The 25,105-nt window shown below is 47.8% G+C and overlaps 1 protein-coding gene across 10 annotated transcripts in view; it reads right to left on the bottom strand.

Moving 5' to 3' along the window:
* Positions 1–291: 291 nt before the first annotated feature.
* The window catches only part of LOC149342652 (uncharacterized), a 42,497-nt gene continuing 17,683 nt past the window's right edge, over positions 292–25,105 (bottom strand). The window contains exons 4-10 of one of the 10 annotated variants that reach the window (XM_089545104.1): positions 23,456–23,556; positions 22,302–22,493; positions 21,480–21,679; positions 5,673–5,865; positions 4,807–5,024; positions 4,686–4,727; positions 536–691 (exon numbers count right to left, since the gene is read on the bottom strand). In XM_089545104.1, coding sequence (XP_089401230.1) covers positions 671–691; positions 4,686–4,727; positions 4,807–5,024; positions 5,673–5,865; positions 21,480–21,679; positions 22,302–22,493; positions 23,456–23,556 — 967 coding nt within the window. In that variant the 3' untranslated portion in view covers positions 536–670. Of the gene's footprint in view, positions 692–4,685; positions 5,025–5,672; positions 5,866–6,900; positions 6,983–21,479; positions 21,680–22,301; positions 22,494–23,455; positions 23,557–25,105 lie in introns of those variants that run through there. The other 9 variants (XM_089545106.1, XM_089545112.1, XM_089545107.1 and 6 more) reach the window with 9 other exon arrangements.

Below are 25,105 nucleotides of genomic sequence, written 5' to 3'. Positions count from 1 at the left end.
GAAAGCGGTATCATGGACTCGCCCTCGTGCAAAATTTAGGAGTGCAGTTTTTGAGTCGCTTTAGAGGGATACTTAAGCCCTTGTTACCAACATGGACGACTTTGAAACGAGCATACTGCTAGCATATTCCGTACCGCATTAGGGTGTGCTTATTCGTAGAGAACGGTATGATTAAATGCTCCAGCACAGCAGGAAATAAGTGCGTCAGCTCAGGTAAGAATGAATATAAACTAGGGAAATCACCAGTGCCCCATTCCACTCAATCTTCGTCTTCAAGCGCAACCTCCTTAATTCGTTTAAGTACATTATTTATTCACGTAATAATAGACGTCAAATATAAAAACTACAATAGAAGAAATGGCAACGCATACAAGCAGGCCCTTAGCAAGGCCTGAAGGTTTACAGCAGCCCTCCTTTAATCGGAAGGCGCGGAGCACCAGCCTGTCGAGATGCCACGGCTATGACAGCCTTCTGCAAAAATGCGACAGAACTGCCGAAATTTAGAAGGCGCTGAGTCCCAGCCTGTCGAGATGCCACGGCTATGACAGCCTTCTGCAAAAATGCGACAGAACTGCCGAAATTTCTGCTCTAGGTTCTCCAGGCCATCCTTCATCTCGGATCGAAACACAGCAGCTTGGGCCGCCATGCCTCTCGCCGGACCGTTGCACTGTCAGCAATGATGTGGACCGACCTGCGCAGCACGGGTGTAATGGCAGCAATCCTTATGCTATCGTTTGGCTCACGAAGAAGAGCCTCCGGACGAGGAAAAAACTGGAGACATCCTTAGCGCTGATTCGAAATATTTCGTCATTGACACTGACCAATGTACAGGGCAGACCACACCTGGCGGTAAGGCTTCAGCGCCTGGTTCTACGAGCGGTTGCCCAGCTGTCGAAATGCAACAGTGTCAGAGGACTCTTACACTGTCGCCGAAACGTGTACGCGGCTGGCGCTGAGTTATTCGGTAATCTAGGCGCTCCAGTGTTCCCTATAGGTGTCGTCCACCACGTGTTCAAGAATTTCTTCTTGACGTCATGCATCCACATTTCAACATAGAGTTTCTGCCCATATTAATGTCATTTCTTTATGCCAATATAAATATCATTTCTTTATATGTCAGAGGCATGGAAGGCATGCAGATCTATTTGGACCCCGTTTTGACGCCAGATTTACTTCAATAATCACTGCTTTGCTAGTGCACCTTGCAAGTTTGAAACAGCCGTGCGTAGCCATGCCAGTTACAGTGCGCAGACCCAAAGGTCAAAAAAAAGGTCCAGGGTCGAGAGCAAGCCGCGGCGATGGCCTAGTGATTTAAACATCCGATTTCGATGCGTGAGGTATGAAAATCGATGCCGATTGCTGGAATGTATACAAAGTGTTGTTACTATGGTTATCATCTTTCTCTTGGCGTGCTGCCTTGCTTCATTTAGGCACATTATTTGAAAAATGGTTGCTTGACCACATCTCGATAGAATAAAAATGCCTTTTGCACTGACTCTCCTGGACACAGCTGTCCTTGCGCCATTGTAGCCAAACATGGTTTTCAGGTGTCCATTAAAAGATGTTAAAGCTAGGTTGTATGTTCATTTATAGAAATAATGGTAAAAGGCCCCCGGTATTGGTTATTAATAGAGGCCAGATTTTAGGCACTAAAAAGCACGTTTTAGGCGCCATAAATAGGTGGCTAAAATTGCATTTCGGGCACCTAACGGAGAAAAATAGGCACTATAAACTTTATCAAAAGTGCACACATTTCCGAACTTCAGTGCGCTATATCTGCCGTAAAATAAAACAAAAACACAGCAGGAATAATTTGGGACCTTAAGCAAGGTGCGAACATTAGAAGCCGTTTTTTCTAAGGCTGTCGCGCAACTTTTCGTACAATACACATGCTTCAGCAGAGCAAAAGGGACTGTTACCAACCCTTTTAAAACACTTTGTTATACCTCGAAACAAACAATTCGATTGTCGTGTACAAAAGTAGAAACAATGAACACCTTAAAAGGAGGCCATGTATTTAGAAATTGATAGAAACATTGTCAATTCAAAACATCTGACAAATGAGTTCAGTCTTCGCTCACACAGGAATATTGCAGGCATACACGATGCTTCAACATTAATAAATATGTGTGTGTGTGTTCTACTCAAAACCGAAATGGATTCGAAAGCAAACAGAATCTGAAAGCAAAACCACAGCGTATTTCATGCCCCTTTTCTGTAAAATAGGGCCTTTTTAGGCCCCGACGTCGGAAATAGGCATTTATAGGCACTGACACCCAAAATAGGCATTTATAGGCACTATAAAAAGAACATATTGTCAAAACCTAATTCGTGCTCATATGTAAAAATGGTGCGCCTAGGAAGCGTTGAAAAAAATAGGCATTTGCCTAAAATCCGGTCTCTAGTTATTAAATAGAAGATGCGGTTAAAACATCACTGGCTCCTATTTTGGATGCCCAGCTTTCTCCTCGCATGTGTACGCTTCTACGTAAAGTAAAGGTATCCCAGTTGGCTAGGCTCTTATTGGCTGCTAATGAGATGACCAATCACTCAATTCAAAATTATAACTCTACGCTGTAACCCAGTATCTTCTCTGAATCTTAGAAGCATCGTAGGCTACACGAGATTGTCACCTTCAAGGCATGTGCAGCCTTTATGACACTTACGTATCAACCCACGCATCTTACGGAAACTTCGTCGCAGGAGTATTGATTATGATGAATTTTTCTGACTCAAAGAGCGGCATGGCAGAAGGTGCTTTCGTCTTGTTCAAGTTGGTGTCAAAGACACAATTCCCAAGCATTTAGTGCTGGATAAGCGACACACATCAGGCCAGGGAAGTGCTTGTGCGCATTTTGTCCCCAGTGTGATCCATACAGCACTGACGATAGAAATAAGCAATGCCCCCCCCCCCCCCCCCCCTCAACATGATTGGCCGATGCTGAACCGAGGAGACCACCTCCTCTTTACTGCTTTTGAAGCTACTGGTACTCTTTAGCGAATTTGGCAGCCGAGTGCCATTTTGCTTCAGCGCAAACGATTTTTCTGATTCCGGGGCCTCAATCCGGCCGATTTTGCATGCAACCGTATGAGTGACGTCCCGAGCTGCAAGCATGTCTTGTTTTGGTCTTTTCAGAAAAATAACGGTTCACTTGCTATTGATCACAGCCGCCAATTGACCCATTCAACGTGCACGCTAGTGCTTTTTGGAGGGTATTAGTACTGTATACCCTTGACTTGTCACAACGTCGTTCTGTCATCGAAACCCAGTTCCGAGTTCATTTTTCTTCTTCATGAAGTTAACAGTTATTTTTATCATTATTTTGTACAAGTATACGGCGTAACTATATTAAGGAGATGCAAGAAAAAATAGCCCGCTATTTAACTATAAATGAGAATGCTCAGGAGTTGAAGCTCCAATTTCCAGGACAGCTTCAAAATTGTTCGTTACTGCCGCTGAAGATGAAATGATAAAAAGAGATGGAACAGACAGAAAACAGCTAAAACGTTAAGTATAAAGATGCTACACACATTGCGAGACTAGCATTGGCAGATTTCCCCATCAACTAGGAGTACTCTTGAGATGTATACTTAAAATCCGCATTCCTTTCGATGAACTTAGCAAAGCATTGCTGGGGATCAGTTATCTGTAGCAATTACTTTACGAGGCTTTTATCACAGTCAAAATGCTTACACGCATTATGCTGATGGTGAAGCGCCTAAAGGTGCAGACATTTTCCTTCAGTCATAAGACGGTCAAAACTAATCTATTTAAGTGTGATTTTATAAGTGATAACATACTCATTGCAGTACACTGTAGTTTTGTATTCATGTATTCTTTTCTTATGTCTGTTCTACCGAAAAGCACAATAACCAAGATAACCGATGGCAGTTAAAGGTAATGGACAGGATATGGAGAGAAGGCAACCGCAGCAGGGGGAACCAGGAAAGTGGGTGGACCATATAAACGCTACACCAAACAAGATCTTAGCTAAGATAGAGTGGAAACTAGCAGAGTTGCTACTCATTTCGAATGCGCATAGACATACCTTTGAAAACGCTAATCGTTTCGACCTGTAATTCAACTCGAACATTTGACATTTTGTTTTAGTGTTTGCATTTCATTTCACGCTGATGGAATGTATTAAGTGGTAGAGAGCAAGGCACATCACACCGCATAAACGGCCTGGAAGATGACCCTCGTTGGGGCGCAGCACTTAACTGCTTCTGTGCTGTTGTGAGGTATGTACAGACAGCGTAGAAAAAGCCCCAGAACTTTCTCTACCTGCGAGCTGGAATAAATGCACTAAATATAGCAAAATTTGTCGAACGCCTCCCTTCCCTCCTCTCGCACCGCTGAGACGCTGTCAAGCCATTTCCGACTCGGAGACGTACCGCGGGCCACCAGCACAGCGGCATTTTGCAATGCCCGATTTAGCAGAATGAACTTAAACGCTTTCTATGGAGAACTTTAGCGACAACCTCGAATATACATTTACTGAGCATGCCTTTTTAATGAGTCCAAACCGCCAATCAGGTACACATCGTTGGCAATGTACTGCAAAAAGGCGGTAAAGTTGAGCATCGGCAACTTTAGCAACCAATGCCCTTTCTACTTCTATAGACTCATATAAGCACTGGTTGATTTTTGTAGAGCAAACTATCTCGAAGCTGTTGCGACCTACCATGAGTGCATTGCGCTGTTTGCAACGGATTCGAAGTGGCATCTGCATATCATAACTTCCAGGTGTATGTTCTTCTGCCCATGCGACACATCCGGCCTAGTTTGCCAGATTCACTTCTTACCGGCATCTGCTGCCGCCGTGAAGGATCATAGGCGGGGCCGAATGTTCCACGTGCCGTGGCCCAGGCTGCCTGCTGTGCCGTGCAGAGTTTCGCACAGCGGCTCGAGTCGCAGGTCAGCCTTCGTCTGGTGGACACGGCGTCTGCGCTCAGCGAACGAGGGCCACGGACGATCACCACTGCCGCCCAGGGAGAGCGAGTGGCTGCACAGGTTAGCACCACTGTTTCATTTTAGTCAGTACAAGTTAGTCACAGTGGCTATGCGTGGCAGTAAAAGGTTAACTTCGCTTAAGAAAACTCTACCATGAAGTTTTCAGAAACGGTCTCAATCTCTTCCAGTCGGATGATCACCGTCAATGCTTTCAGTTAAACGCCACCCGAGCGCCCACTAAAGGAATAAAGCAGGTGCAGTCGGACTGGTTAATTCATGCTTTACGTGCTTTGCTCCCTGAGCAGAAATGTCTGGATATAGTCCATGTGCGGGGTTTGACTGAAATTCTATCATTGTACAGAAATAGTCAGGAAGTATATTCCGCTGGAAACGAAACGTCAAGACTATGTCTTTAGTTGTTGGTGTTTTGCCTTGATGTTCATGTTCCACAATACAACCGTCGCTACGCGCCAACGGAACTCTCTATCCGAAAGTAAACGCCGCGGTGAGCATGGTGTTACAAGAAACGTTCAGAATTAATGAACTCTCCACACATACCAACATTCGTGGAGATTTTTTATTCGAATTTTTTATCAATATACACTTTAACCTCATTTCGCACACGCCCTAAAGCTTGCAATGTATACATGCCACGTACGGGCCGTAGAATGAAATGCAACGTTATGCTTACGATTGTGATGATCGACCTGCGGCTTACCAGTACGTTTAGTGTCGTTTCCATCCATGCCGCCCTTGCAGGAGTTAGTGGATTCTTTGCTCGGAGCGTTCGCCGCCAGATGGAAGAAGGGCACAGTGTCCTGGGTTCCCTTTCTGATCTTTCTTCGGCACTGCAGCGCCGTTCCATTGTATGGGCAAGTGTCCACATCTTTGGCCATGGTTTGTAGCGTCGTCTGAAGAAATAAACAGAAGCATGTCAGTGTTGTAATTTACTCTTATATGCGCGCGTGAAAGGGCCAGGTACTTAGGTGTCATGTCTCCCAGGGATCACCATATTTGATTTCACACATCGGAGCACGCAAGTTTGACATTAATATCCGTTTGGGTATATTGGCTATCACACAAAATGTCGGCCCACTTGCTGGTCTGGCGTCCTGGACATACTGGTACATTGGCGCTGCGGAACAACTATTGCTATTCAGAATGAGTTGTAGGCGTCGAATATGTTTCCATGCCCTCGCTCACTGCGTTTGGCGTTAATAACTTCATCATTGCGATGAATAGAGGTTGATTACGTGACACCGTATACAGCTCGTTCGGTAAAAAAGCCGTCTGTGTCCTAGTTAGAGTTGTATGAACCGCGCATCAGAAAAAATCCTATAATGTCATCTACTACTCGTATAATATTTCGAATGGTGTCCGACCATTGAGCGTTTAGTGTAGCATAGACTTGTTAAGGTACAGCCTGGCTTGCAGCGGGAATTTGAACCGGCGGCACGCAATCAGGGGGCTGCGGGTGTTCACTGAGATATGCGTGACCATTACTGGGTGATTTCCATTCCACAAATCCAATTTTCATCACTTCAATAAGGCACCTGTTTCTCTCCTCCTTCTTTCCCTTCAGCCTAACTCCCTACCCTTATGGTGCGGTTCGGGTGTGCACCGATATGTCAGACAATCACTGCGTCATTTCCTATCCTCAAAATTTGCAGTCGTTGAAAGGTGTTCCCAACGTGGAAGGCCTCCCACCGAACGGGCGACTGCGTTCCGTGGGCTTCCTGGCAGCGCTGCAATGCGCTCTTCCGTTCCACTCCTAAAAGCGCTGCTGTATTGCAATTTTTTTTCAACAAACACGCGTTTTGCAGTGGGAATAACACAAATTGTTTGTGTGAGGCCATTCGGAGAAGATTACTTAACTGACCAGTCGAGATCAAATGTTTTTTTCGGCATTCAAATCATGCAAGCATATAAAGGCTTGCATCGCATACCTTCGCCGTGGAGTCGGCAGCACTCAGCAGCGGGTAGGGACAGAGCAGGTTGACATGTATCGCTCTTTCGTGCAGGCTGTGGCTGCAAGAATCCAGGGCGTAGAGTAAGGTGGGGGGCGCGTCTGCACGCCTTCCGGTCAGACCGAAAAATTACGAGGAACTTTAGTGGCTAAAGGGGTGAAAGGCGAAAGCCTGAGTGCTGCATTCTGCTACGCGATTGTTCACTTCCCATTCTGTTGGTACATAATTAACTGCCAATTAATGACGCTTAATCTTTGCCGTTAAGAGTGGAAAGCGACCACATGTAGCGCTGCCAGGGAGTCCACGGAACGCCACCACCCGATCGGCGCGATGCGTTGCCCTTTGAACGCAACGCTTTTTAAGGCGGAAGCCTTTAATGCCTCATCGTTGTAAGCAGGAGCTGTCGACAGAAATGTCACGCTTTTCAATTGGTCGAAACGGCCGTGACGTCACAGTGCGCGAATTTCAAACGGGGCCAATTGTACTTTGGCCACTAACCATGAAACCAATTATAGGGATCGTATAGTGATGCTCCAAGTAAGTTTTAGTTTAGTTAGTCACAGTGCGCGAATTTCAAACGGGGCCAATTGTTTTTTGGCCACTAACCATGCAACCAATTATAGGGATCGTATAGTGATGCTCCAAGTAAGTTTTAGTTTAGTTAGTCACAGTGCGCGAATTTCAAACGGGGCCAATTGATTTTTGGCCACTAACCATGCAACCAATTATAGGGATCGTATAGTGATGCTCCAAGTAAGTTTTAGTTTAGTTAGTCACAGTGCGCGAATTTCAAACGGGGCCAATTGTTTTTTGGCCACTAACCATGCAACCAATTATAGGGATGGTATAGTGATGCTCCAAGTAAGTTTTAGTTTAGTTAGTCACAGTGCGCGAATTTCAAACGGGGCCAATTGTTTTTTGGCCACTAACCATGCAACCAATTATAAGGATCGTATAGTGATGCTTCAAGCAAGTTTTAGTTTAGTTAATTACTTACTTAACCAATTAGTGTAATTAACCTTTCTAGTCAGACCAGATAAATAAATAAAACCGAGTAAGAAATTGGCCGAGCTTGGGAATCGAGGCCCGGCCTCCGGAGTGCGAGTCGAGCACGCTACCACTCCGCCATGCCAGCTCGATGGTTTGGAATGAACAAAGGTGCGTCGAGTGAATACGGTGTCTTCGTTCACTCCCATCTTCCTCCCTTCCCGTTACGGCGAGGTTTAGGTGTCCACCCAGATATGAGAGATTTCCTTTCCTCAAAAACCAATTTACCGACGAGCAAGGCGTATTTGTCCGCGTTTCAGATTGCTCCAAATTGTCGTGACGTCACCGCGCGCAAATTTTGACGGGTGTCCACCGAAATACGTGAGGCAGCTACTGCGCAACTTCCTTTCCTCAAATACAATTTTCGACTAGTGTCTACTGATATATGTGAGACAGTTACTGCGTAAATTCCTTTCCTCAAATACAATTTATATTTTCTTCATTACGGCCCCTCTTTCTTTCACTCACACTTCCTCCCTTCCTGTACCGTGCGGCTCAGGTGTCCACCGAGATGACTAGCCACATTTCCTTTCCTCAAAAAGCGTGGCGTTCACCGTGGCAGCGCTACAACACGCTGTCGCGTTCCACTTCTAAAGGCGAAGCTTAAGCGTCATTAATTGGCAGTTAATTAATGCACCAACAAAATGTGCAGTGAACAATCACGTAGCAGATCGCAGCACTCAGGCTTTCGCCTTTCACCACTTTAGCCGCTAAAGTTCCTCGTAATTTCTTGAGAGAAGGAAATGGCGCTGTAATTCTCTGTCATCTCGAAGGACACCTGAACCGCACCGTACAGGAAGGGAGGAAGTGGAGTGAAACAAGAGAGAGAAAGAAGGGCCCCACTGAAGAAAACTACAATTGTATTTGAGGAAAGGAAATTGCGCAGTAACTGTCTAACATATTTCGGTGGACACCCGTCAAAATTCGGTGCAGTGACGTCAAGACCATTTCGACCAATCTCAAACGCGGACAAATTTGCTAACACGTCTTGGTCACGACAGTATGACCCATTACAGCCATTCGCCTCAATATGTCTTGCTGCAGATTCACACAATGGATGGCCAGCTGACGCACCACCATCTTTCTAATGAGACGCTGGCTGCGAGAATAGTCTCCATGCATATGCGGAGGTGTGCGAGTTCTGCGGGCATACCGCTACACTCTAACACATACTATGGAGATGCCCCAGTGCCCCAGGTTATGGCAGAAGGAGGAGGAGGAAAAACTTTTATTAAGCAACCCTCGAAAGGAAGCCAGTGAGGGTGGGGATAAGGATAAGGGGGTTGCAGGAACAGGTGGGCCCTCGCGGTCGCGCTAGGTGGCCAGGAGCCCATGGGCCCTGGCGATCTCTGTGGCCCAGGTCACCATCCGGAGCTGAACCTCCGGCTGTGAGCTGTGCAGCACGGCCTCCCATCTCTCCTGGTCGTCGAGTCTCAGAAAAGGGGGAGTTGGAGTATTAGGGCAAGCCCTAAGTATGTGATGAACATCCGCCTTAGGGTATTGGCATAATTTGCAGAACTGATGGTAGTCCCCTGGGTGCATGAGGGAATACAGGTAAGGGTTCGGAAAAGTGTCTGTCTGAATCCGTCGCCAAACGACTTGCTCGGCCTTATTTAGCGATTTATGGGGAGGGGAGTAAACTAGTCGGGAACCCCGGTAGTGAAGCGTAACTTCATGGTACGTCATCATGCGTTCCCTAGCACTGCGGAAGCAGGGGAGGCCGTCCACCGCCCGGTCGACGAGTCCTCGGGCGTGATTGTGTGCAGCCGTATTCCCCGGGTGTCCGCAATGCGCAGGAACCCAGATGAGTGTGATGAGCCGACTCGGTGGTGCAACACTGTTCAGAATGCGATGTGCTGGCGTGTGAACCCGTTGTTTGGCGAAATTTCGTATGGCTGATTTAGAATCCGAGAATATGTATTTGGCATTTGTTTGAGTAATGGCCAGGGCTATAGCTGCTTCTTCAGCCTCGACGGGATGTTGAACGCGATTGAGAGTAAGGGATGAGCAAGGATTATGATTGCAGTTAAGTACCGTGATTGCATAGGCTGAGGTGATAGAATATTCTGCAGCATCTACGTATGTGACTGCTCGATCCCTAGCGTAGTGCTTATGTAGGGCTGTTGCCCGAGCTGTGCGACGATCTTTGTCATGCTCAGGATGAGTGTTTCTAGGCAGAGGTGGAATATAAAGATTTTTTGCAAGGTCTAGAGAAATGTTATGCTGATCCGAAATTTGGTCGTCGAGGGTGATTTTGAGTCTTTTCAGAAGATTCTGTCCGGTAGGTGTTCGAGATAGGCGATAGTATTGCCCCGTGAGGTGGGCTTCAATTAGTTCTGCCAGGGTGTTATGCACGCCTAGTTTGAGGAATTTGCTCGTGGGGGTTGAATTCGGGAGGTGAAGGGCAGCCTTATATATACCCCTGATCATTCTATCTATCTGCTCCTGCTCTGTCCGAGTGAGATACAGATAGGGGAGAGTATAAATGAGCTTGCTGATACAGAAGGCTTGAACGAGACGTCGCGTGTCTGCCTCCCTCATGCCTCGGTGTTTATTATTAATTCTACGAATGATCGCAGTCGTATTCTGTACAGTGTGGCGGAGTGATTTAATGGTGGTCGTGTTGAAGCCGTCATTCGTGATGAGCATACCCAAAACCCTAATGACGGGTTTAATTGGAATTGGAATGTCTTCAAGTTTGATAACAATTTGTGGCGGATCAGGATCCGGGTATCGGGGTCTGATTAGAAGGAGTTCTGATTTGGCAGGGGAACATGCCATGCCTATACTTTGTGCATATTTTTGGACCGCGTTTGTTGCATTTTGTAATGTTTCCTCTATTTCACCGCAGTTTCCTGCGCTCGTCCAGACGGTGATATCATCCGCATAGATGGAGTGATAGAGGTGGGGAATTTTAGACAAGATTTGAGCAAGAGGGATGAGCGTGATGTTGAACAAAAATGGTGAGAGAACTGCACCTTGTGGCGTACCACGGCTGCCTAGTGGGAAGGTAGGAGATGTGACTGATCCGATTTGGAACTCCGCGGTCCTGCCCGTAAGGAAAGCTGTCACATATGCATAGGTGCGTTTTCCCACGTGCAGGGAGCTCAAAGCTTGTAAAATGGCTGAATGTTGCACATTATCGAATGCTTTGGTTAAATCTAAAGCATCAATAATGCAGAGAAATGTGAGACCATACTCAGATGTGCCAACCTTAGCATACAACGATACGCTACCCGCCTGGCAGCAGAAGCTGCGCGACTATATCGTTGCTAGTCTTCCAGCTGCGACGCTGCCCCTCCCCGGACGCCCGCGTACGGACCCGGAGGGGCACGGGTCTTCTTCTGGCGGAAATAAAGTTTCTTCTCACTCCACTCCACTCACTCACTCACTCACTCACTCACTCACTCACTCACTCACTCACTCACTCACTCACTCACTCACTCACTCACTCACTCACTCACTCACTCACTCACTCACTCACTCACTCACTCACTCACTCACTCACTCACTCGCTCGCTCGCTCACTCACTCACTCACTCACTCACTCACTCACTCACTCACTCACTCACTCACTCACTCACTCACTCACTCACTCACTCACTCACTCACTCACCACTCACTCACTCACTCACTCATTCAGCACTCACTCACTCACTCACTCACTCACTCCATGCATATTCATTGCTGTTTCAGCTGAGACAAAGAAGAAGTATCATTAGTTTATTCATGATTTGCAAAACTGACTAAATCATGACCCATGCTTTATTTTGTTGCAAATTCTAGCCAGGGATCACCAAGGTAATCAAATGACACTTGAAGCTTAGGAACAGTAAAGGAAACAGTCGAAAGCAGCGATGAAAGAAGGCAAAGGCTATACGAATCTGTCGATGTAGTATACATCTTCGCCCTCAAGGGAACAGACATTCGTAAATGAGAATTATTGAATTTATTTATATTCATTGGCAAGCCACATAGGATGTAGCAAAGCTGCGTCAGGCCGCAGCTGCTTTTAAGCAGCAAAATTCCAAAGTATAAACCAACGTAAGCGTAATTAATGGCCGACGAGGATTTGCCAAGTCAGGGGGTGTTTTCTTTCTTAGCTGAATAAGCGCCGCCCTCTTAAGCCGGAAAGAGCGAAGATTAAAATTAACCTGACTTGGTTAAGTAGGAAACAGTCTACGAAGAGACACTTATCTTTCTTACTCATCCACTTGCTACAAGAGGCAGTTATAGCTCCGCCTTTACTGCTGTGCTGCAAAGGCTTGGATAGGTTCCCCCAATTTTCCTACATTGGATAAAGGCTATTGCGGCTACTGCTCACAAAAGGCTGTTGTTTACATTTAAGAATATTGCAATGTGAGCACCATGGTGGGGAACAATATCGCGTTTACTTGCTGTGTGCGTGGCGCTCTACAAACGAGTTAATTTTTCAATGAGAGAATTTGCATCGTGTCATTTAATTCATCAGCGTTTCCCTACGCTGCCCAACGCACACCGCGGTGGCTCAGCGGTTATGGCGCACAGCTGCTTACCCAAAAGACGCGGGTTCGAACACGACCGCGACGAACTAATTTAGATCGAGGCTAAAATCTAGAGGCCCGCTTGTATGTGTCACTTCGCTTGTGCCGTCTTCTCGTGTGCGCTATTTCTTTCCCGTGTACTGTGCGATGTCAGTGCACGTTAAAGAACCACACGTAGTCGAAATTTCCAGAGTCCTTCACTCCGGCGTCCCTGACAGCCTGAGTCGCTTTGGAGCGTTAAACATCCATAAACCTAGATCTTCGCTGCCTGACATAAAGCAGTGCGTTTTCGTTGAAACTGGTTCGCACTTTCAAATCTGTAGCCACAAAGAGTTCCAGTTAAACGGGTGCCATTTCCATCTCAGGTGTGGTACAGTATGGAGGAACTCGCCAATCTACAGTGCGTATTGCTACCGAAAAGCTAAAATACTGAGCAGAAGGGATTATAACGGAATTACCGTTACCCTGCGCCATGCCACTAACGGCCAATGAAAAGTCGCAAACTTTAGGTTCCAGAGGCGTTCCTTTGAACGTGTTCGTCTCGTTTCACGCTATTTGTAGAAATAACGGTAGCTACGCGGCTCAAAAGCGGGTAGGCGCAGGGAAACGATGCGAAGTGGGTACTACGGCTATGAACGATAAAACATTCTCACCTAGAAGAGGCAGTCGTGTAGCTGTCGGAACCACCCAGGAGATAGCCTGTACCTGAATCGAACGCGCGAGGCGCATATGCCCGGAGCTGGAGGAGAAGGCGCTGCTCGGGCAGCCAGTGGAATGACGATGCCGGGGATGATGATGATTATGAATTTTTTTTTGCTACCCGGAAAAAAAAAAGGAAAACAAATTCAAGGGGGCAAGGGGCGACAGCAATAAGCGCAGTGTTGCTGCTTTTGTGACGCCTCTAAGAGTGGAACGCGACAGCGTCTTGCAACGCTGCCAGTGTCCATAGAACGCCATCGCCAATTCGGCTCTACGCCTTGCTCGACGGTAAATTAGTTTTTGAGGAAAGCAAATCTATCTCTCGCATACCTCGCTGGACGCTTCGATCTCGCCATAAGGAAACTGAGGAACATGGGAGTGAACGAAGACGCCGTATTAACTAGACGCGCCTCTTCCAAACCATCTAGCTGGCATGGCGGAGTGGTTAGCATGCTCATCTCGCACTCCAGAGACCACGGTTCGACACATTGTCTACGAAACGTCTAGAAACGTCTAATAATGATAATTAATGAATTAAGCATGACTTGCACATTTTGTGATACTAGTTAATCTATGGTTAGTGATAGTTAACGTGACCTTAACTAGTACACTGATTAATTAGTGTTAAGGTACAGGTGCAGTGCAGTCCCACATGCCACTTTACTATTATTACCAATTAGTCCTTTAGTCACTAAGCTCAATGATATAATCACGAAATCCCTTTGTATCATGTTGCGATGTCTTTCGATTGCACCCGATTAAGTATCGATTGCCTATGCGGTGGCTCAGTGGTTATGGTGCTCGGCTGCTGACCCGAAAGACGCGGGTTCGATCCCGGCAGCGGCGGTTGAATTTCTTTGGAGGAGAAATTCTAGAGGCCCTTGTACTGCGCGATGTCAGTGCACGGTAAAGAACCCCAGGCGGTCGAAATTTCCGGAGCCCTACGCCGTCTCTCAAAGCGTTAGTCGCTCTGGGACGTTAAACCTCATAAACCTAAGCAAAGCCTATTGATTGGCATATGCCCATATAAGGCATGCATCCGAAACGCGGACACATCTGCTAACACGTCTTGGTCACGACAGTATGAGGCATTAAAGGCTTTCGCCTTTAAAACTGGAGGACGCTTAAGCTTCGCCTTTAGGAGTGGAACGCGTCCGCAACGCTGCCAGCGAGTCCATGGAACGCATCCACCGTTTGGCGCGACGGCTTGCCCGTTGGACGAATTGGAATTGGACAAATCGGAAATTGTTTTTGTTGCGAATTTTTTTTCCCTGGTTGTTAACGAGGGCTACGACCGCTGCTTTTCTGTCTCTGTACGTGGAAACATGTACTACGTATGTGACGTTTGATTTCTTTGCCAGGCTTCGGCGTAGAGCTCTCGCCCTAGACTCTGTCCTCCCTGTGTTGTGCAGGAGGCTCATGTTTTTTGGTATAGGGCTGACCACGAACATTTCCCTAATCTTTTGTGGTATGTCAGTGGAATTCTTGATCTCTGTTATGGCGTCTCGGTGCCCAGGTCTCTTTAGTAGATGCCTTTCTACCTTGGATTGTGCTAGCCTGGCTTTCTGAAAGAATGTGGCTGCTTCGCTACCAGAGAAAAGAAATATCCAGCATGTCAATTAGGACTGGGGATATAAACACGGCGGAGGAGGTGGCAATAGCTTTAGCCGCTACGGAAGCAAACAAAAAGAAGAGCTACACAATAGTAACAGACTCACAGGCTGCATGCAGACGCTTCCCAAGGGGAAGACTAAGCAAGCAGGCCGGCACCCTCCTCAGGGAGGAGACAAAACAAAAAATCTGTGCCTCTCCCGAAACCGAGATTAGAGTAAGCATGAAATGTTTACGGCATAACACATTGGTTGTAGATCGTACTAGTCAAAATCTTGAAATGGGTGTAGTGTTCAACACACCGCACACATACTGTGCACTGGTTCATGTGGACGCAATCGTTTCCTATGAGTGTCTGGGGTGTGTCTTCCGCCCTGCCTCGTCAGCTATATCCGGTTTCTGTTAGCCTTTCATCTTTGTAATCGTTGTTTTCATTCCTGAGTTATTAGTATCACTTTGCCTATGTGACACTGCTGACGTCACCACTGGATTACGGCACACATAATTGATGACGAAGTGATGACAGATTGCTAATTAGTGACTAATTACTGATTAATGACTAAATACTAATTAACTGCTAATTAATGACGCTTAAGCTTTGCCTTAGGAGTGGAACGCGACAGCTTGTAGCGCTGCCAAGCAGTCCACGGAACGCCATCACCCGTTCGGCGCGATGCCTTGCCCTTTGAACGCGACGCTTTTTGAGCAAAGGAAATTACGCATTAATTCTCTATCATCTCGGTGGACACCCGAACCGCACCGTACAGGAAGGGAGGAACGCCACCACCCGCCGCCACTGGCCAGTTAAGCTTTTGCTTTTTGAGGAAAGTAAATGGCGCAGTAATTCTCTGTCATCTCGGTGGACACCCGAACCGCACCGTAAAGGAAGGGAGGAACGCCACCACCCGTTCGGCGCGATGCCTTGCCCTTTGAACGTAACGCTTTTTGAGGAAAGGAACTGGTGCAGTAATTCTCTGTCATCTCGGTGGACACCCGACCAGCACCGTACAGGAAGGGAGGAACGCCACCACCCGTTCGGCGCGAAGCTACCGGCGCTTGTATGCCGGTCCTGTAGGAGGGCTTAGAGAGTCTCGCTAAATCTCGTACGGTGCCCGGATACTCTCGTTTCAGTGCCCGGATGTTGGCTCTCGGTCTCGACGTGACGTCACCACACTGCCGACAACGGGAGATATCTCATGCTTAAAATTGGGTGTGGTTTGACCAATCGCAGTCCCGAATAGAATTCCGGAAGCAACGGAAGGGCAATCGCAGCAGCGGTGGGGGTGGTGGTGGAAAACATTTATGTACAGGTATAATACAGGAGGTTATGCATGAGCTGACCCAGAGGGGGCCAGCCCTTACAAATACTAGGTGGAGGTCCCTAGTTCGGGACCCCAGTGGCATCGGCCGCCGCCCAGGCTCGCGCGACCAAGGCCCGTTGGGCCTGCAGGTCAGAGCAGCCGAGCAGGGTCGCCTCCCAGTCCTCCCGGGTTGGGTTGGGGTGAGGGGGGATAGCAGGGTTGGAGGGGCAGGCCCACATCATGTGGTAGATGTCCGAAGACTTCTCCGCACAGTGCGGACAGCTGCCCGAGAAAGAAGGGTCGAAGTGTTTCAGAGCTGCCGGGCACAGCAAAGTATTAGTATACAGGCGGAGCAGAAGCCGCTCCTCCGCCTTTGACAGACCTTTACGCGGGCGGGGATAAAGACCATGGCCAGATTGATAGAGTAAAACGATGTCTTTGAAGGTGTAAGCTGGAATAAATTCGAGTTCCTGATCGTCAGGGTCGGAGGGGAATGTCCGGTGAGAGAGCGCGCGGGCGGCGACGTCAGCTGCCTCATTGCAGCAGACGAGTTAGCTCGAGGATACGTCAACCGAGCAGACTCAGCACTTTGCACCACAGGCACCTTTGACCCAGTTACCCCCACGTACTCAGATATACTCGATCATTACAGGGGTCAGCGGAAACGCTACCCAGCCCCACACAAAAGGCTCACCAAAGAGGAGGCGGTAGACTGGCGCAGACTACAAACCGGTACCTACCCACACCTTCACAAACTACACAAGATTTTCCCTACACAATATGCAGACGAATGTCCGTGGTGTCAGGGTACACCTACACTAGAACATATCACATGGACCTGCCCTAAGGCAGACTTAGAGCCAAGAATAAACCCGAGTGTGATGCAGTGGGAGCACTTGCTGGCCAGCGAGGACGAGGAAGCGCAACGATTCCTTGTGCGCCGAGCCACGATGGCAGCAGTCAAGTGCGGCATCCTGGACCAAGGATCGACCACGGCGCCCAGTGACCCGTAAGGGTCAAGAACACCAATTTATTGACAATAAAGTTTTTTCCATCCATCCATCCATCCCTCAAGGCCCATGTGAGCGGGAGCCCAAACGATACGCCGGTGCGCGGGGTCACCGGTGTAGACGCTGTTTTGAAGAATGCGGTAGGCTAGATACGGTACCCAGCCCTGCTCGACGTTCCGACATGCCCCTCGCGAGTCGGAAATAATTGTTTTTGAATTGGAATCAGATGCAGCCAACGCAATGGCGACCTCCTCCGCGTGTGTTATGTCACGGGCTCGGAAAGTAAGGCCGTTCACTGTTTTGGATTGGTGGACGACTGCGGCTGTGTACCATCCCCCATGGTGGCGGCATCTCAGGGGGCACTTTTCTAGAGCGCGTAGAGAGGAAAGCGCTTTCCGCTCTACAGGAGGGGAGGAACGCCACCACCCGTTCGGCGCGATGCCTTGCCCTTTGAACGCAACGCTTTTTGAGGAAAGGAAATTCTCTGTCATCTCGGTGGACCCCCGAATCGCACCGTACAGGAAGGGAGGAAGTGGGAGTGAAAGAAGAGGGAAGCTTCTAGAAAATCATTCGTTAGCGTCAGCCGCTCGTTTTGGCGACCGAGGCACGCATAAATCTCCCAGCACGTGGGGGCCCTCGTGTGGTGAGTATAATGCCATGTAAAACAAATGGGCAAAACTTTGATAAACATAAGCTTTACTAAGAGCACTACCAAGACACACCACCAGGGAAATCAGGCGCAGCCAGGGCTATTGCGTTCGCAACTTACCGGGCTTAACCAAGCTAAGCATCTGCCAATTTTTTCACCGGCCTTTAAACATAAGCCGCACAATAAGAAGAAGCTTCCACATGACAACTGTGCCACTTCAACGCCCCAAGATGCGCCTTAAAGAATAAAATCCGTTTTTTTCTGAAGTCCTCTCCTCGATGAGACTTTGGGTGCACACTGGGGCAGAGAAGTGAGCGATCAGCTGGTCACGTGATAACTTTCTTTTAAGGCCAATAAATGAAGCTACGCAAATCGTAACTTGACGGAAACAGTACTACTAGCGGTTTTTCGAGGCGATTTAAAACTTTTTCACTGACACTTTCTTCCTGAAGTAATAATTAAAAAGTTAGCTAATTAAACTATACTAATTAGTTAACTTTGAAGAGCAATAAAAATACTCAGGACTAGGCCACGCGACTACGAACAACCATCAGTTGGTTTCATTAGACTAGGACATTTCGCCTTTTTTAAAACTTTGGTTACATTTAGCTGGGACACCCGGTAGAATACGCAGATAAGAATGATTTGTCACATTAATAGATTGCGGTGAGCCCAGATATCTCTAGCTGCGCAGTGGAACAGCGCTTAAGCGATGCACGAGTACAGTGGGAGCTGGCTGTTTCAATGGCTGCTTTCTTTAGGGCCCGTGAGACACGGTATACTCTTGCCGAGAAATGTTAAAAGTGACAGCACCCGCAAGCTTCACCTTTGCACACATAGTCCTTCAGGAGTCTGCATATTTTCCGCGCAGTTGTCTGAGTGATTTACTTTTTAGTCAATTTGATTTTTTCATAGTCAGTCTTCGTGCAGCCTCTTCTTCCCTACATATGGTATGGGGCAAGAGGTTAGTACATGTCTGACATGTGAGAAATGAAGAGGGCCAAACCTCCATAATTACCACACCGCAGGCGAATGCTCCACAAAGACGCTGGCGCTAACTACGCCACACAGTTTTCGCATTTATCGACCTCCTATTACTATCGCACCTAAAAAAAAGAGAGCAACACTCGCAGTCTACGCTTAGCTAGTCTTGAAAACAAGAGTTCAGCGATACCAGTCTTCGCACTATCAGCGACGAGCTTTTCACGCTTTGCGACCAGTCCTACCTCTGCCATGTTCTGAGAGTCAGGGAGGTGTACATCATGACCTGTAACGATATCTGCTTAACAATTATTGTGCAAAAGATTGCAAAGAATCTTCGTGAACTTCGCTGTAATAATCTTACCTTTGCGGACACCGTGCTATGCTGGATAGTTCCCACTCCAATAGAAAAAAAATCTCAGAGTGATGTTAAAGCCCTCGATTCGAACATGGACCACATTGACAAGGGAACTGCACTTGGGTACCGTTAATAGCTGAGCACGACACAACAAAATACCGCACCACAGTGAGGGCAAGTTCCCCAGCTGACGTCGTCGATAATACAAGGTATAGAAAGCACATGGGCGCAATTAGTGCCTCCACACGCGACATCGTTGCTTCGGTACGTTATTTATTCACATAATAATTGGACATCAAATATGCGGACTACAGTATAAAAAATATCAGCGATAAAAAGCAGGCCTCTAGCGAGACCTGAAGTTAAGGAAGCCGTCCGCTGTTCAGAAATTCAAGAAAAACCAGCCCCGTTAAGTCAGACGGCACGCTCGATACTTGAAATGCCTTGGCACGACGGCCTTCAGCAAGAATGCGACTAACTCTCGCAGATCCTGCTCTACGTCCTCCAGGCCGTCCACCTCGGATCTACGCACAGCCGCTTATTCCGCCGTGCCTCTGGCCCAACTCACGCACCGTCAGCCTGCCCATGGTCGCACCTGCATAGCATGGGGGAAATGGCAGCGCTCTCAATGCAATGGTTTGGGGCACGAACAAGAGCCCCCATATCAGGACAAAACTGGAAACATCGTTAGCGTTGACATCGAAATATATCGACATTGACACTGACCGGTGCACAGGACATGCCACATCTAGCGGGAAGGCTTCATCGCCTTGTTTTGTAAGAGGACTGCGCAATTGGCGAAATGCAACAGCGTCTGAGGCCTCTTACACTGTCGGTGTGACACGTATGTACACCCCACGTCAAAAGTATACAGCCCAAGGGGCTTGCTTGTGAGGCCTGCTGCATGCCTCGTTATGCGTCTTCAGCGATCGTAACCTCTCTAAAGAGGAATGACATCGCGCCCTCCACCCTCCCAAGCTTTGGACAGCTAGACATGCTAGGGAGCCCCGCTAAGGAGCTTAGAAGCAAACCCCTTGGGCTGTACACTTTTGACGGGGGCTGTACGTGGCTGGCGCTACGTTTGCTGCTAAACCCGTACACACTGCGTTCGTTCGTTCGATACTTTGTGTAGGACGATAGGACTAGCTAAACGAGGCGCTCCGGTATAGTCTACAGGGGTCGTATATCACGTATACAAACATTATTTCATGAATTCATCTATTAACGATGCAACGTAGTATCGGAAGGCGTGCTGATATGCTTGGACCCCTTTTTTGCCATGAGATCTGCTTCAATTCACGAATTCTTTTGTTTAGCTACTGCACCTTGCTTGTTTGAAACAGAGGCCAGTGCCGCAAAAATGTTCCAGTGTCAATAAAAAATCGTAGTGATGGTCTAGAGATTTCAATATCCCCTTGCCATGTGGGAGGTACGAGGTTCGATGCAGAGTGCTGTCAGGTATACATAATTTTGTTACAATATGTATAAGCTTTCCCTTAGCGTGCTGCTTAGCTCCTCTCGGGCGAAATGTTTGGAACTGGTTCCTTGAACCGTCCTGCTTGAATAAACATACCTTCTGTCCTGCCGCTCTTTAGACAAAACTTTTCTACCGACATTAAAATCAACATTGTTTTTTTTAGTTTTCCATGAAAAGCAGTTAAATCTAGGTTCTGCGGTAATTTTTGGTTAAAACTGGGTAAAACATCCGTGGCTCATTTTTTGGATACCTGTCCCTTTCCCAGTATGCGCATGCTTCTCCGTAAAGGGAAGGAATTCCAGATGGCTGAGCTCTTATGCTCCTGCCCTGCTGCTCCCGCACTCCTTCCTCCCTTTTCTTCCAGCGCTGACGCTGTCTAGCCATTTCCGACTCGGAGACGTACCGCAGGCTAGCAGCACAACGGCATTTTGCAATACGCGAATAGGCAGAATGATCTTAAAGGCATGACATAGAGAACTTTAGTGGAAGCCACGATTGTTCATTTACTGACCACGGCATTTTAATTAGTTTCCAAAGAGTAGACTTATCACCAGGTCAACATCATTAGCAATGTATTGCAAAAAGGTTATCAAATTGAGCATCGGCGATCTCAGCATCCAATGCCCGTTGTTCTTCCATAGACTCTTGTATACGCTGTCGATGATTTTTGTAGTGTAAACTATCTCGAAGCTTCTGTGGCTTATAGCTTATCAACTAACTCCTAACATGAGTGTGTTGCGGTGTTTGCGCCCACGCTTTACGTACTGCTTGATTTGGTGGCTCAGCTCCACTGGGAAAACTGCTGGGTACAGAATCGGCCTCCCTGTACCGCAAGTCCTAGCTGTGTGTATTCTTGCCCACGCGATACACCCGGCCCAGTTTGCCAGATTCGCGTTTCTTACCAGCACCGGTTTCCGGCCTGATCGGGGACGGATGCTGCACGTCTTGATCCACAGCGACCCTGTAGGCTTGTTGCTGTGCGTGCAAAGTGCCGCACGGCGGCTCTTACCGCAAGTCAGCCTTCGCCTGGTGGACACGGCGTCTGCGCTCGGCGAACGAGGTCCACGGACGATCACCACTGCCGCCCAGGGAGGTTGAATGGCTGCACAGGTTAGCGCGACAGTTTCATAATAGTCAGTAAAAGTTAGACACAGTAGCTATTCGCGGAAGTAAAAGGTTGACTTCGTTACATAAATGTCTACCATCAAGTTACAGAAACGGTCTCAATCCCTTCCTCTGGATTACCGTCAATGCTTTCAGTTACTTCGCCACATAAGCGCTAACTAAAAGATTAAAACAAATGTGCACACGGCCTGAGCAAATCGTACTTTCCGTGCTTTTCACGCCGAGCATGCAATTTTTGCTGTAGTCGAAGTGGGGGGTTTGACTGAAACTTTATCGTTGGAGAGAGATTGTCACGCACGCTCATGTGCTGGAAAAGAAACGTCGAGAGCATTTATTTAGTGGTCGGAGTTTTCCCTTAATATTAAATTTCAGAACCCAACTGCCGCTACGCGCCAACATGACTGTTTGTGCAGAATTAACGGACTCTCCCAACATACCCATATTCGAGGACGTTTTTCAATCAATTATTTTATTATAATGTAAACTTTATCCTCATTTCACCTGCTCCCTGAGGCTTGCATTCCATGCCTCCTACGTGCAGGCCGTCAAACGAAATGCCACGTTTTGTCTACCAGTGTGGTGATCGACCTGCGGCTTACCAATGTGTTTAGTGCCGTTTCCATCCAAGGCGCCCTTCCAGGTGTTAGTGGATTCCTTGCTCGCAAGTTCGCCGCCAGTTGGAAGAAGGGCGCAGTGTCCTGGGTTCCGTTTCTGATCTTTCTTCGGCGTTTCAGCGCTGCTCCATTGTATGGGCAAGTGTCCACCTGATTGGCCATGGTCTCTACCTTCGTCTGAAGAAATAAACGGAAGCAAAGGCTTGCGTGAAAAGGACAGGTCCATAGGCTTCATGTCTGCAGTGATCAGCACATTTGATTTCACTAATCTCAGCACACAAGTTTGACGTTCATATCGATTAATTAGGGTGTGCAGGCTATAAAACTTAATATCGGCCTTACTTGCTGGTCTCGCGTCCAGGGCACGCACTAACAATGCCGCGCAAAACGACGAGGGACGAAGAGAGGAAAGCACAGGACAAGACGCGTCTTGTCCTGTGCTTTCCTCTCTTCGTCCCTCGTCGTTTTGCGCGGTTGCAGTATGCACTCCATTGTCAACCACCAACTAGCCCGCCTTCACTTGCTACACGCACTAACATCGGCGCTGCACTACAACGACTGCTATTAAGAATGAATTGCAGGTGTCGAATATGTTTGCCTTCTCTCGCTCGCCGCTTTTTTCGTTAAAACCTTCCCAAATGACAGAATCTGTACCGTGCATTTAAGTCATCAGCGTTTCTCTACGCTGCCTTAAAGGTCCGCCGCGGTGGCTCATTGGTTACGGCGCTCGTCTGCTGACCCAAAAGACGCAGGTTCAAATCCGGCCGCGGCGCCCGAATTTCGATGGACGAGAAATTCTAGAGGCACCTGCTCGTACTGTGTGATGTCAGTGCACGTTAAAGAACCCCAGGTGATCGAAATTCCAGGAGCCCTTCAATACGGCGTGACGCATAGCCTTAGGTTGCCTTGAGACGCTAAACCCCCTAACCCTAAACCTGCAGTTCCGAGCTTAAAGCAACGTGTTTTCGTCGAAATTAATTGTCAATTTTAAATCTATACCCTGCAATGTGCTCCAACTAAACGCGTACCATTTCTGTCTCAGGCGTAGCAGAGCCTACAGCGACTCGGCGATCCGTAGTGCGTGTTACGTTACAACCCAAATGGAATAAACTGAGCAGAATGGCTTGGAACAGACTTACCCTTACCGGCGCCTTCCTGCTTATGGGTAATGACGCCACCGTCGCCGAAGGGAAGCCCGGTTCCAGAGGCGTTCGTCCGAATGTCTTCGTGCCGTTTCGCGCTGCACAGCGAAATAAGGTGAGGCTGCTCAAAAGCAGTTAAACACCGATACGCGGTGCGAGGTGGGTACTACACCTATTAACGAGAAAACATTCTCACATGGAAAAGGTAGTCGTGTAGCTGCCGGTAACACAAAGGAGGATTGTGCCTGTTCCTGAATTGTAATCGCGAGACGCATATGGCCAACACCCCTTTTATGGTCCGGGCTCGTGACGAACGCGCTGCTCGAGCAGCGAGTGGAAGAATTTGGAGGAAGCTGGAGACCTCCACTACGGCATCCCTTTCTCTCTCTCTTTCTCTCCCGCTTTCCTCCCTTCCTTAAGTTGCGCTTCAGGTGTCCAACAAGATATGTGAGACAGTTACGGTGCCATTTCCTTTCCTCAAATTCGAATTTACCAATTTATCCACGCGCAAACCATTTTATACATTGAACGTTTTTTTTTTCTCTCTCTGTCTCCTTCTCACGCTTAAAGGGGCCCAGAAACACAATCTTAGTTAACTGTTTTGCCTGTTGATTGCATACAGTGAGTTATAAGGGTGCTATTAGCGTCGGTAACACCGCGTATATTACGTTTTTTAATATTTTAATGTCCTCCCAAAAACAACTTCATGGCTCTGATGGTGTCGCCACACAGTGGCGGGTTTTCAGCAGCGGATATGACATCACCTGGCGCGAGCTTGATGACCGGACAAACAGTAAATATACTGCGAATTGTGTGAATAAATAGACACATTTTGTCACCTGTCTGCGTTTTATATTAGATCAACAAAAACAACTTTTTTGTCTTAGATAAAAGCCCTGCAAAGCAAGTAAAATAAAAATACACCACCAGGGGCGCTCTGGCATGGAAACGACGCTGCCAGTCTCAGCAAGAACGAGTTACAGAGAGCAGGCAACCATGGAGTGCAAACTTCCGCGACGTACTCTGGCTGGCTGTTTTGATTGGTTGCGCCAGGTGCCGTCATTGGGGAGCGAAATAAGAGTGGGAAGCCCCGCCAAAATCGAGTTGAGGGCAGCGTTTTGTTTGCTTGTATTTTGAAATTTCTTCTCTGAATAACTCCCGTTCCTGTGCATCGATTCCTGTAATTGTTTTTAAGTCAGCATCTGTGTGACATAAAGAACCCACCTGAAGTATAGCCGGTATCCCCCCAAGCAGTGTTTCGCAGCCCCTTTAAGCTTCGCCTTTGTGTGTGGCAGCGTCTGGCGGCGTCTTACGGCGCTGCGAAGGAGTCCAAGGAACGCCATGGTCGGTACGGCGCGACGGCTTTCCCGTTGGATAAATCTGTTTTTTTGAAGAAAGGTAAACGCAGAAACGGCCTCACGTGTCGTGATGGACACCCCAACCCTGCATTTACGCAAATGAAAATTGCTTATTGGTTTTTGAAAAGAGGAAATAACGTGGTAACTGCCTCACCCACTGATCTCCACTAGGAGGCTGAATGGCGCATCGAGCACCCGAAAGTGAAGCCACCGGGACTAAGCGGCCTTGTCCCGGAAGACAGCCTTCGGCAGTGCACGAAATCGGACCTCAACACGGTTTGTCGCTTTT

Source organism: Amblyomma mixtum, chromosome 5, assembly GCF_055824585.1.
Source record: "Amblyomma mixtum isolate Tamu chromosome 5, ASM5582458v1, whole genome shotgun sequence".
Classification (NCBI taxonomy): Eukaryota; Metazoa; Arthropoda; class Arachnida; order Ixodida; family Ixodidae; genus Amblyomma; species Amblyomma mixtum.
The sequence above is the reverse complement of the archived record's forward strand: the minus strand, read 5'-3'. Positions and strand labels throughout refer to the sequence as shown.